The sequence below is a fragment of the Adiantum capillus-veneris genome, chromosome 14 (assembly GCF_014529385.1).
Source record: "Adiantum capillus-veneris isolate H3 chromosome 14, ASM1452938v2, whole genome shotgun sequence".
NCBI classification, from domain to species: domain Eukaryota; kingdom Viridiplantae; phylum Streptophyta; class Polypodiopsida; order Polypodiales; family Pteridaceae; genus Adiantum; species Adiantum capillus-veneris.
Window position 1 is genome coordinate 27,993,435 of NC_140944.1, and position 12,346 is coordinate 28,005,780.

The window sequence follows — 12,346 nt, forward strand, 5'->3', positions numbered from 1 at the left end:
GCCTCTTACTAGGTATCACTAGAAAAGGACACCACAGTTCACCAATATGCTGTAATCCTAAGAAGCAACTTGCTACTATATTCACGAGCACATGAAAGAAAACCTTGAAAGCTTCCAAACATCTTCATAAACAATTGAAAAAACTGAGTTTGTTTTTATTGTTGCATAGAATGCTAATACCGAGCAGGAACTCATACCCCCTTGAAGCATAAGGTGCTTATCAAAAAGTATCTATCGAACCATTTATATACAGCATAGCATGAAATGAGTCACAATTGCATGGGTTTTGCTATTCCACAAAAGCAACATTAACATTGTCAACATTGAGAATGAGATTATGTACTTCCCAACCCAAGTGTTCACTTTTATCTCATGCTTCTTTAATTCTCTTCCATCTCTCTGATCATCACCTACATGCTCAAAATTCATGCTTCCATACACAAGACCAAAGACCACGCAAACATTTTTTTTGTCGTCACGACCTGAGTGCAATGATGATCAAGTTCACTTCCCTGAGGTTGAGGGCCAGAGATATCTGCAGAGAGTCTTAATGAACAAATTCTCCTAGCCAGCGTGAAACCAATGCTTCCATGGCATCTTTGATTTATATCCTCCATTAGTGAGCGTATGGGACCATTAAGTAAGACTAGTGCTTAATAACATGTGGAAACGCGACAAAAATTTATTTTGGCAACAATGGTAAACAAATATTCAGTACCTCTAAAACAATGTGCAGCCATGATACAAACACTCAAAGCTGTTGTTATCATAATGACTTGTCTCGAGCTGGTCACTCTTAAAAACGAAGGCTAGAAACTGACTCTGTAGCCTCTAGCATTGCATGTATTTTGCATGTTATATATCACGTTAGACCAAAGAAGGCCACTGTATGAGCCACATATTCCTCCAGAACAATAATCATACCACAAACGGCGCTCTAATCAACATGAGCCAAAGCTCTTGCTTCTGCAACTATACAAAATAGGCCCACCAACAGAAGTCGGTGCTCCCTGATAAATCGATTGTGCTGATAGCATCTTTGAAGAAATATATATATGTGACATAACAAACCGCTTGGCTTCATGAAACAATGTTAGAGAACAAGCCCACCCAATGGATGCCAATGTCATGAAGGTAATGATAAACCCAAATCTTCTCATGTAGCAGTGCCCTTTTAGCGAGCATCCAATGTCTTGGCATCGGTATCCTCCCTTTGTACATGAAAATGAGCACAGGTCTGCCAGACCATAATTGGGAGCTTGACATAATTGCAACTTGATTGCTCCTTTTCCCACTCTATTATACCTTAGCCACATTTGTGGAGCTATGACTTCTTGCCCGGATATAATTGCAGACAAGCCACAGCTGCAGTACTTCAGGCACTCAAAACCAACTGTCCTTCAATGTAAATTGGTTGAAGAAAAGGAATTTAAGGATCCGGCCAAGATGGTCGTGATGATTCAATAACAGGCATGTTAATTGTTAGAAGAAAAGGAATTTAAGGATCCGGCCAAGATGGTCGTGATGAACCAATAACAGGCATGTGCTGGCAAGGGATAGAGTATTCTGTCCAAGATCAGGTGCTCGGTGGGAATTTACAACAGGGAAGCCCAGTGTGAAAACGGCCAAACCCTAGGAGAGATAAAAGTTGGAAGGTGAATAATTCTTTGACGTGTTTCTGGAATTGAGCAGCAAGATCGAAAGCATGGAGATTTGGGAATGCCGCAAGACAGAGACAAGGAGAATCATTTCATCACCAAAGAGCGGGTCATCATGGGCTCTCGACATAAATCCGAATACAAGAGAACTCCAAATTCACGTTGTTGTGATATTTACAAGAAACTATGTCGAATGCAATGCCTTGAAAAAAAAATTGTACACCACATATGTATTGCTACCGTGGCACATGCAGAGGCAGAACAAGACATGTTTACTGATCTACCTTTATTGAAAATTAATACCTTTCTGTTTGAGAAAGGGAAACAATTATGCACAGCCATGTCCAAGTGACTATGGGAGAAGGGAAGCCTCTTTGCGGCAATCTTCCATCTAGACATTTTCCTTTGGAATGCATAACATAGGGCGCACACACACCCACACTTCATGAACAAGAGCGAGAGTGGTGTTTACTCCACCTGCTTGCAAATCAAAGATAATTACTGCAGAATACAAAGATATGTATCAAATGGAGCCTACTTGCTGTGATGCCGTCGGAGGCATGGATTGGGCCAAGGGATAAGGTACCGGCATAACACCAACAGGTGCACCAGGCACCATAGGCCTTGGCAAGGGTCCCCTTGAGACAAAAGGGCCCGTGAAGCTTGCAGGGGGCATCATTACTGGAGTCCCTACCGTTGATCCCATTATACCTGAAATGGGCTGCCCGACAGCTTCACCAAAGTGCGAACTCTCCGTAAAACTCCCAGGAGGATTTGAAGGCGGATGGCCTTGCACTCCTTGGCCTGTAATGGGCCCTTGACATGGCTGCACCGCATCCCCATTCACACTGGTGATATCATGAATGCTGGACCTTCTCCTGTCTTTCTTGATAGACGTCAGGCGGATGAAGTACTTCTGAGCATGACTTGCTACTTGGGTAGGTGTCCTTGTCCTCACAAAGTTTCTAGAAATACTTCGCCAATCGCCTTTTCCGAACTTGGCTAATCCAAGCAAGAAGTTCCTGCATAATTACAAAAACAAAAAAGCTAATGAGACTTGTACAAGAGAATTGAAAGGAAAAGATTTGCCCATAAGGGTTGAGCCAGGCTACATCTTTTAACAAACAAAATACCCATCTCAAGCATCCTTTTATAGGGATTCTTCACCAAACCACAACTCCATTATAGCATCATATGTACACAATCCAAGATGCATACATGCAACAACTGCGCAATCTAAAGCAAATACCTCTCTAGCAATAAAAAGGGGGGCCCTTGGAGGGGCATCTGGTGTTGGTCTTCTTTCTCTCTCTTTCACTGACGGGACCTTATCATTCTCTCTTTTCTCTCTCTTTGTCTATTGCACACCTCTCTCATATAAAGTAAAAGGAATCTTGTGTACATAATGAGCACTCATCCTGAATTATGACTTCAATCACTTCCACTGCACCTTACAGAGAACCAGAGATAGAGACTGGGAAAAGGAGAATGTCTTCCTCACATAAATGGCTAGCAAGGGGAAATTCACACTCACAAACAAGCTCATTTCGACATTGGAGATAGAAATGAAAGGAGATGGAAGAAGAATGGAAAAAAGCGAACATTGTTTTTGTCCACGAGGCATGAGGAGAGGGAGAGAAGATGGAAAGTGGAGAAAGAGAGCCTCCAAGAGAGAATCTCTCTTCTAGAAGACACTATTGCTACCCTTATGACAAAAGAAGAGAGGGAGATACTCACTGACAAGGAAGCCATCAAAGAAGAGATCACCAACGAGATTGCAAGAAGCATGAAAAAAAAGTACGATGGGACGAAGGACGGATGACCTCAAGCAAGAGGCAAAGACAAGAGGCCAAGATGTGGATTAAAGAAAGAGAAGACCAAGGAGCCTACGCCCAACCCAACTATCATTAACACGACGTTGGAGGAAGAACAAAGAGGACACAATCCATAAATGTACGTGTATCCAGTATTAAAGACCGTGATAACATGGATGAGGAAGTTAAGGAGCTTATGCCAATGATGGGGTGACAGCACCCACACATTGGAAAAAAAGGCACATACATGCGCATCCTCGATCAAAGAAAGGGCACTAATTTTGCGCTTCCCCTCAATGGAAGCAAAGGAGTCCTTGAAAAGGAGGCCAACTTTAAAGAAGACAAGTGTCTTCTTAGGAAATGATCTTACCTTGCACCAAAGCTAGCACACATGATGGAGATCATGCGAGAGATCAGGGCAGCAAGGGAGAAGGGTTAGGTGGCCGCGTTGTGACTATGGAGAGGCGTACCACCTGACAGTGCGAGGCCTAAGGGACCAAGCTCAGCAATGCTGCTTGGAACTGTAATGGGATCTCTAAGACTGGATGTAGGAACCTTCGAGAACAGTTGTCGCAAACTAATGATGTGGCATGGCCTAAACCCTAATGAAGAGAAGCAGACGAAGTTTACCGACTTCCAGTTTATGGTCAAGAGGCCTAAAACAATCAAGAAACCTAGCCCCTCCAAACCCGGCCAAGGGGCCTAAAACCCTTAAAAACAAAGCAAAAGACTCAAATTTGTGAAGAGATGATGATATGTCACTATTGTACAGACACTCCGCGTTTTCCATGATTGTTGACGTGGCACTGTACGGACTTCCGCGTTTTACGCTACACCCTCTGGGACGCCAGATCGGCAATCTAGCAAAGAGGTCAGAGGAAGCTCGGTGGAGAACGGACTCTACAAGCTCCATGCTCTTTCTTCAACAACACTGATACCCACAGGTTATCTATGGCATTACAGATTTGACATTTGAACAATGATGCTCTTCGGCTTGCTTTCCGTGAGGAGATGCTACTAGGCTTACCGGATGTTGGGAGTAAGCATGGGAAATGCCTTAAGCAACATCGAGGATCTACTCAGAGGCTTGCAACACACGGAGCCATTGCCGTTTTGGAGTTGGTTCACACCGACCTTTGTGGACCTATGCAGACCCCTTCCCTCGGCAAGGCTCTCTATTTCATGTTGTTGGTGGATGTTTTCAGCCACTTTACTTGGGTATACTTTCTAGTATCTAGAGCACAAGCACGAGGCATTTGGCCTCTTCAAGAATTGGCGCTCTCTTGTGGAGAAGGACAGCAATCAAGCGTAGATGACTATTCAATCGAACAAAGTTGGGGAGTTCACTTCCAATGCTTTTATTTAGTTTTGTGCGGACCATGGCATCAAGCGAAGGCTTGCGAATACCGGATCACCTTCAGAGAATGGAGTTGTAGAGCGGAAGAATAGGACAGTGGTAGAAATCGCACCGACCATGCTTGAGCATCAAGACTTGTCAAAGTCCTTATGGGAAGCGGCAGTTGCGATGGCTGTCCATACCATAAACCGATCTCTCCAACCTCTCCAGTTCCTAAGAAGACACCGTTTGAAGCCTATTTGGTAAGAAGCCCGACATCTCCCACTTTCGGATTTTGGAAGTGATGCCTATGTCCATGTACCGAATAAGCAAACAAGGAAGTTTGACCCCAAGACCCGGAGAATGATTTTTGTCGGCTACAACTCTCTTTCCAATAGATATCGACTCTATGATCCAGAAAAAAGGGATGTACTCAGCCGTGATGTTGTCTTCGACGAGATTTTACCTTCAGAGGGGGCTTCCGCTCCCAAGTCTTCCACGACCCTTGGAGACCCTGATTTTGATTGCCTCTTGATGAGACCTTTGTTAGAGTTTTGGCATCTCAAGTGAACTGCCCAATGTGATCCCATTATTTAGTTTGGCTTTTAGGTGTTTATTTTACTTATTTGTCAAAGTCTCAGGTTGCTATATAAGCAACCCCTTGCCTCCATTGTATACACATTCACTTATTCATTGCCAAGGTTGATTGACTCTCTCTCTCTCTCTCTCTCTCTCTCTCTCTCTCTCTCTCTCTCTCTCTCTCTCTCTCTCTCTCTCATCTCCGAAGCGAGAGGCGGTACGAAAAATTCAAGCGAATTAGCAGGGAACGAGTACGGGCCACCGCAGCCTTCACAGTATGAATTCATGGAGATGCAACGTCAACAGCAGGTCAACGAGTGCGCAAAGCAAATGCTTCAGTTTGCCAAGGATCCACAGTATGCCAAATTTTTGACCCAGCACCCGATGGATGAAGTGCATACTCATTGGCAAAAAGCCATTGAGTCACCAATAAAACCGGCAATCAAGAAACCTCATGTCCCAAGGATATTTACTGAAGATGAACTTGAGGACATTTTTGAAAAGCAAGTCAACCAACTATTTGGGTCAAAGGAGAAGCAGTTGAAGAAACATAACAAGGGAGTTGACTTCCCTGGTTACTTGGGCCGAAAATCCTCTTTTGAGAAAGCAAGAATATAGAAGAAGTGTGTACGCTTTGAAGCATTTTCTAGTTCGTCCTAATCTTCTTCTGACATCTCGAATAGCTCATCCTTTTCTGACTTGAGTGATGACGACAGAAAGGGCAAGAAACGGCAAACGGACTATACGTTTTATTCAAAAAGGAAGCACTTTTACAGAGCTAATCAGTATGATTTACTCGACGACAAGGGCAAGAAGGCCAAGGACTTCAAAGAAGTGGACAAGCCGTAAAGTTTTGAAACCTTTTCAGGATTTCGAGATGCTCCAAAAGTCTTAGCCTTTATCCAACAGTTTGACATAGCATTTTTTGGAGGCCGCTACACGGGGCACTCCAAGATTAGACGGGCAGCATCCTTTCTGAAAGGCAATGCACGGACATGGTGGTCCACTCTATGGTTAAGGAAACAAGCTCGACAAAGTGGCTAAAACTCAAGAAACTTTTTATTTCTTCATGGCTCACTCAAGAGTATAAACGAGGTGTGAGAACCGACTAGAACCATCTTCGGATGATTAGGGGTGACACTTTGGATGATTACTGTGAAAGATTTTGGGATACTTTCCTTCCGATCTCTTCTTTCAAGAAGATCAGTTTTAAGGAGCAGATTGAGAGGTTTTGTTGTGGACCTCCCAAAGAAATTCGAGTGTCACAAATTGGTGACGTGCAACCGGTACTCATACACACACCCTCCCCGAGGGGAACTCCCGAAAATGCAGGCAGTGACGTGGCAGGCTCCATACGGACAGGCCCCGCAAAATGCAGCGCACAATCCGGAAAGTCCGTACTGATGACGTGGCATCACGTAAATCGCGGCGGATTTTACGGCAGGCAGCTTTTGCTTTTGCCTACGCAATTTGAGAGAGAGAGAGAGAGAGAGAGAGAGAGAGAGAGAGAGAGAGAACTCTTTTGCTTTTGCTACGCAAGAAGATCAGAGAGAGAGAGAGAGAGAGAGAGAGAGAGAGAGAGAGAGAGAGGAAGGGTTTTTTTGCTTTATTTTTAAGCTTTTGATTTTGAAGCTTTTGGGCTCTGCTTTTAGCATCCCTTGTAAATCTATATATATGTAGTTAGGGCATTCACTTCTCAGAGCATCTGGACGCAGAGTCTGAGAGCGAGTCCCAACTACTCGCTTGTACTTTGAGTGGCAGATTAATACAAAAAGAAATACCGAAAGGGAGGCCAGTCTCTGGGGCCATAATCTCTAGGCACGGAACTCCGCCACGCCAATGTCGAATCGATTGTAAACTGTGAACTGTTTTGAAGTGTATTCTTGTGGTGTCGCAGTACAATCTTGACTTGGAGTGTCCAAGTCTGTTACAGTGGTATCAGAGCACGGCTGATTTCTCTTCTACGGAAAATCCGATCCTTTTTACGCAGCACTTATGACTTCAGACAGAGATGAGTCGACTTTCTTTGCATCCGGAGATGCGGGAAGAGATCACAACGAGGATTCACGCGAGGAGTATGGCCCGCCTCGGACTACTCAGGTGGAGATTGAAGAGATGGAGCATCGACGATTGATCGGCGATGCAACAAAGATGATGCTAAATTTTGCGAAAGATCCGAAATTTGCAAAATTTATGAGCCAAACCTCCTTCGACGAGGTGCATTCACAATGGCGGCAGACCACAGAACCACCCCTCAAACTGGCCCTAAAGAAACCTCCTACTACTAGAATGTATACAGAGCAAGAATTAGAAGAGGTGGTTGATGCACGGATTTCTCAACTTTTTGATGAGCAAAACAAAGCTAAAAAGCATGACAAAAAGCAGAAGAAAGGCACTGACTTCCCGGGTTATTTGGGTCGTCAGTCTACATTTGCATCGGCAAGAAAGCGAAAGAAGCGTGTTCGATTTGAAGGAGTACCCAGTTCTTCTCCTTCTTCTTCTTCTTCTTCTTCTTCGAGTTCTTCTAGCTCCTCTGACTCGAGCGAAGAAGATAGAAAGGGCAAAAAGCGAAGCAAAAAGCAAAGCTTCGGAAAGGGCAAGAAAAAGGCAAAGAAGCATAAATCTCGCCCAATTGCTGACAATTCTACATAAAACTCGTCTTCAGATACTTCGGACTCTGATGACAACAGCTTTTACGCAAAGAAGAAGAATTTTTATAAAGCCAACCAGTATGACTTTCTGGAAGATAAAAGCAAGAAAGTCCGAGAGTTTAGGAAGGTGGGCAGTCAATTAAATTTGACACATTTTCTGGTTATAGAGATACTTCGAAGGCTTTGTCTTTTATACAGCAATTAAACATAGCTTTCTCAGGAGGGCGTTACTCAGAGCACTCCAAGATTCGGAGGGCTGCCTCTTACTTGGGAAATGCTCGAACTTGGTGGTCCACACTTCTATTAAACAAGACAGCGCCAGTTAAATGGCTGAAATTCAAAAGGCTTTTTATTTCTTCTTGGTTGACTCGAGAGTATGAACGTGACATACGAACTGCATGGAACCATCTTTGGATGACCAAGAAGGATACAGTGGACGCTTATTGCGAGAGATTCTGGAGCTCTTTTCTACCCGCCTCTTCATTTAAGAAGATCTCGTTCAAAAAACAGATTGAGCAGTTTACCTTCGGTCTTCCTACAGAGATCCGAGATCACTGCTTAGAAAAAAGTCAGCTTCTATTCAGGAGCTGATGAGTCATGCGAAACGGGGTTTTGCCATTCACTCAAGCAGTTTGACCTACCCCAAAGATGAAATCATGACGCAAAGGGCCGAACGGACTTCGAAAAATGAAAGTAGAAATAGCAACCCAGAAAAGAAAGACAAGGATGCACGACCCAAACTCACTCCTCAAGAGAGGGCTCTCTACATCAAGGAGGGCAACTGCTTTGGATGCGAGGAAACTGGGCATATTTCCGCGAAGTGCCCTAAAAAGGCACCGAAAGAACAAAACGACAAGGACAATGAAAGGCCTGAGAGTTCGAGAGCAACTGACAAACGTGGACGAAAAGGCAAGATGAAAACAGGACTGGTTCTAGATTGCGTGGCTACTGACCCAAGCACGATGGACGAGAGTACAGAACTTTGCCGAGCTTGGGGCAAAGTAAAAGACCAAGAAGCCCTGATCTTCTTTGATAAAGGAGCCAAGGCCAACTTCATTTCACCTAAATTGGCGGCGCGGCTCGAGATCACACCCGATCGGATGGGACCACTAGAAGAGGCAGTTCTAGCGCGAACCCGGTAGGGACGTAGCCATCACACCTGTCATTGGCAAACTTTGGTTGCATTGTCGGGGATATTTGGGACATGAGGACTTCTACATAATGCCTTTGGAAGGTTGTGATGTCCTCTTGGAAATTCCCTGGTACCACAAGAACAACGCCGTGGTCGACTGTCGGGCAAGAAAAACGACTTTGACCACAGAGAAGGGCAGAACCATTGTATTTGATGTAAAACTTAAGGGCGAGTCCGTCCCTATTGTATCGGCTTTGGCCATTTCAAAATTAATGAAATCCAGTCTGTTTGTTTACTCGATCTTTTTGAGAGAGATGAATGATGAACATAGGACAAATATGTCTAAACTTGATAAAAAAACGCCAAGATTTTCTCCACACTCATGCCGATTGCTTCTCAAAGGGCCTGCCAGGCGAGTTACCACCCGCTCGTCCTGAATATCATACTATTGATCTGATACCGGGAAGCACACCACCGAACCGGCCACCTTACCGTGTGAGCCGAGCCCAGAACGAAGAGATTATGAACCAAGTGAAAGACCTCTTAAAAAAGGGTCTTGTCCAGCCTAGTACTTCACCGTACTGCTCTCTAGTGTTGTTGGTTTTGAAGAAAGACGGATCTTGGAGAAAGTGCATCGATTATAGAGCTCTCAACAAAATCACCACCAAGAACAGATTTTCGATTCCTAGAATCGATGATATACTTGACCGACTATAGCGATCCTCATGCTTTAGCAGGATCGACTTGAAGAGTGGATATCATCATATCCGAATCGCGTCGGGAGATGTCTACATGACAACTTTTCGAACGACTTTTGGGTTATTTGAGTTTTTTGTGATGCCTTTTGGCCTAACCAATGCTCCTTCAACATTTAACCGGATGATGGACAAGATTTTTTGAGAGTTTAGACTATTTGTTGGCACTTTCTTTGACGACATCATTGTTTTCTTCAAAGATGAGGCAGAACATAGAGAACGTCTGCTTCAAGTCTTTCAGGCATTACGAGATCACAAGTTGGTGATTAATGCGAAGAAAAGTGAATTTTTCCTATCAGAGATACACTTTTTGGGACACATTGTCTAAGCAACAGGAGTGCAGATGGACCCGGTCAAGATCGAGACTATCCGTGATTGGCCTGATTTGAAAAATGTCCATGAAGTTAGAAGCTTCTTGGGATTGTGTTTGTACTACAGGCGGCTCATTAGAAAGTTTGCAAAGGTTTCTTCCCCTTTGCATATTTTGACATAGAAAGGAGTCCCTTTCTCGTGGGGATCCACAGAGGTGACTGCCTTTCAGACATTGAAAGAGAAATTGACTACGGGACCAATTTTGACTTTGCCGGACTTGCACAAGTCATTTGAAGTATATTGTGATGCGTGTGGTCATAGTCTGGGTGCGGTCTTAATGCAAGAAGGCCATGTCATTGCCTACGAGAGCCGATTGTTCTCCAGGCCGGAATTGAGAGCACAGATCTATAAGAAAGAGCTTTTGGCGGTTATCCATGCTCTTACTCAGTGGCGACATTACCTACTCGGAGAGGATTTTATTGTCTTTACAGACCATCAGAGTTTACGCTACTTCTTGTCACAGAAGCAGCTATCGGAAAAGCAGATGCGATGGGCGAACATCTTGTCACAGTTTCACTTCCAGATTGCCATGTGTAGGGACAGAAGAATTTGGTGGCAGATGCTTTGTCTTGGAAGCCATTGGTTCTGGCTATTTCCGTGATACATCATAGGAGCTTCAAGGATATGGTCGATCAATATGCCACGAATATACTTGCCTACGGCTTTACCATTATTGAGCCATAAGAAGTCCGAAAGGAGCTAGCCCTTGGCAACTCTGCTATGTTAGACCTACTCCTCTACTCTCTATAATTAACCACTTTGAGCCGTGGGTGTAGATACTTAAGAGCCGATTTTCAAAGGCTAAGAGGAGTGGCGACTAAGGTTTTGTATTGCCAAAGCGTGGGGAAACAGTAGCGGGATATTCCATTCGGGATGGCTACTTGATGAGGAAAACCATATTGTGCGTTACACAGCCATTGAGGGGTATGACCGAATGCCATTGTCCACCTTTTACGGCTCACCGCGGCATTGCTACCACCTTGAAAGGGGTAGAGATACCTCTTTTGGCCGAGACTCAAGAAGGATGTGGACGAGTTTGTGCGCAGTTGCTTAGTATGCCAGAAGCTCAAGTTTGACAGGCATAAAGCACAGGGATTGTTACAACCTTTGCCCATACCCACCCGCCCCTGGGAAAGTATTGCAATGGATTTCATTTTTGATCTCCCGAGAACATAGAGTGGTCACGATGGTATCTCGACTGTTATTGACAAATTTAGCAAGCAGGCTCATTTCATTCCACTGAAGAAAACAGTCAAGCCGGATCACTTAGCGAGACTGTTTGTGGCCCAAATCTTTAGATTACATGGCATGCCCGAGACGATTGTCTCCGACAGGGACCCCAAATTCACTTTTGGAAGGCAATTTGGGAGAACATTGGCACGCGGTTGCAGTTCTCGTCATCTTTCCACCCGCAAACTGATGGGCAATCTGAGATTGTTAATTCAATGATACTAGATTTGTTGAAGTCTTACATCTCGGATCAGAAGACTCAATGGGAAAAGTACTTACCTTTGGTGGAATTTGCATACAACAACACGGTACACTCTTCGACGGGGAAGGCGCCATTTGAGATTATTGAAGGTGTTGCAAATGTTCCACCCTTTCTAAGCACGAAAGATAAGATTTTTGAAGCTGATGAATACACACGCGACTTGGACACGGCTTTTGCCAAGGTCCGCGAGGCTTTGCAGAAATCTCAGGAAAGACAGAAAAAGGCAGCAGATCGCCATCGTCGCGATTTGAAATTGAAGGAGAATGATTGGGTGCTCTTACGTTTTGAGAAGTCACGCCTGAGAAAGAAAAAGGGAAAGGAGAGGCTTTTTCCAAAGCTTAGTATGCGATACTACGGACCTTTCCAAATCTTCGAAAAGATAAATGATGTCTCCTTCTGACTAAAGCTGCCTGACACTTGGAGGATTCACAATGCATTTCATGTAAGTCTCTTGAAACCTTTTAAAGGTGATGTGCCCAAAGATGGGGAGCCTGATGAGCAACCCGAAGTGGAAGAAAACGAGGAGATCCTTGTTCCTGAACAGATATTGGCACATA

The 12,346-nt window shown here is 44.3% G+C and overlaps 1 protein-coding gene across 1 annotated transcript in view; it reads right to left on the reverse strand.

The window, feature by feature from the left end:
* Positions 1-700: 700 nt before the first annotated feature.
* Positions 701-12,346, reverse strand: part of LOC147442139 (transcription factor SRM1-like) — a 29,949-nt gene continuing 18,303 nt past the window's right edge. The window contains exon 2 of the mRNA XM_086528429.1: positions 701-2,680. Within this exon, the coding sequence (XP_086384555.1) occupies positions 2,182-2,680 (499 nt within the window). The 3' untranslated portion in view covers positions 701-2,181. The remainder of the gene's footprint in view (positions 2,681-12,346) is intronic.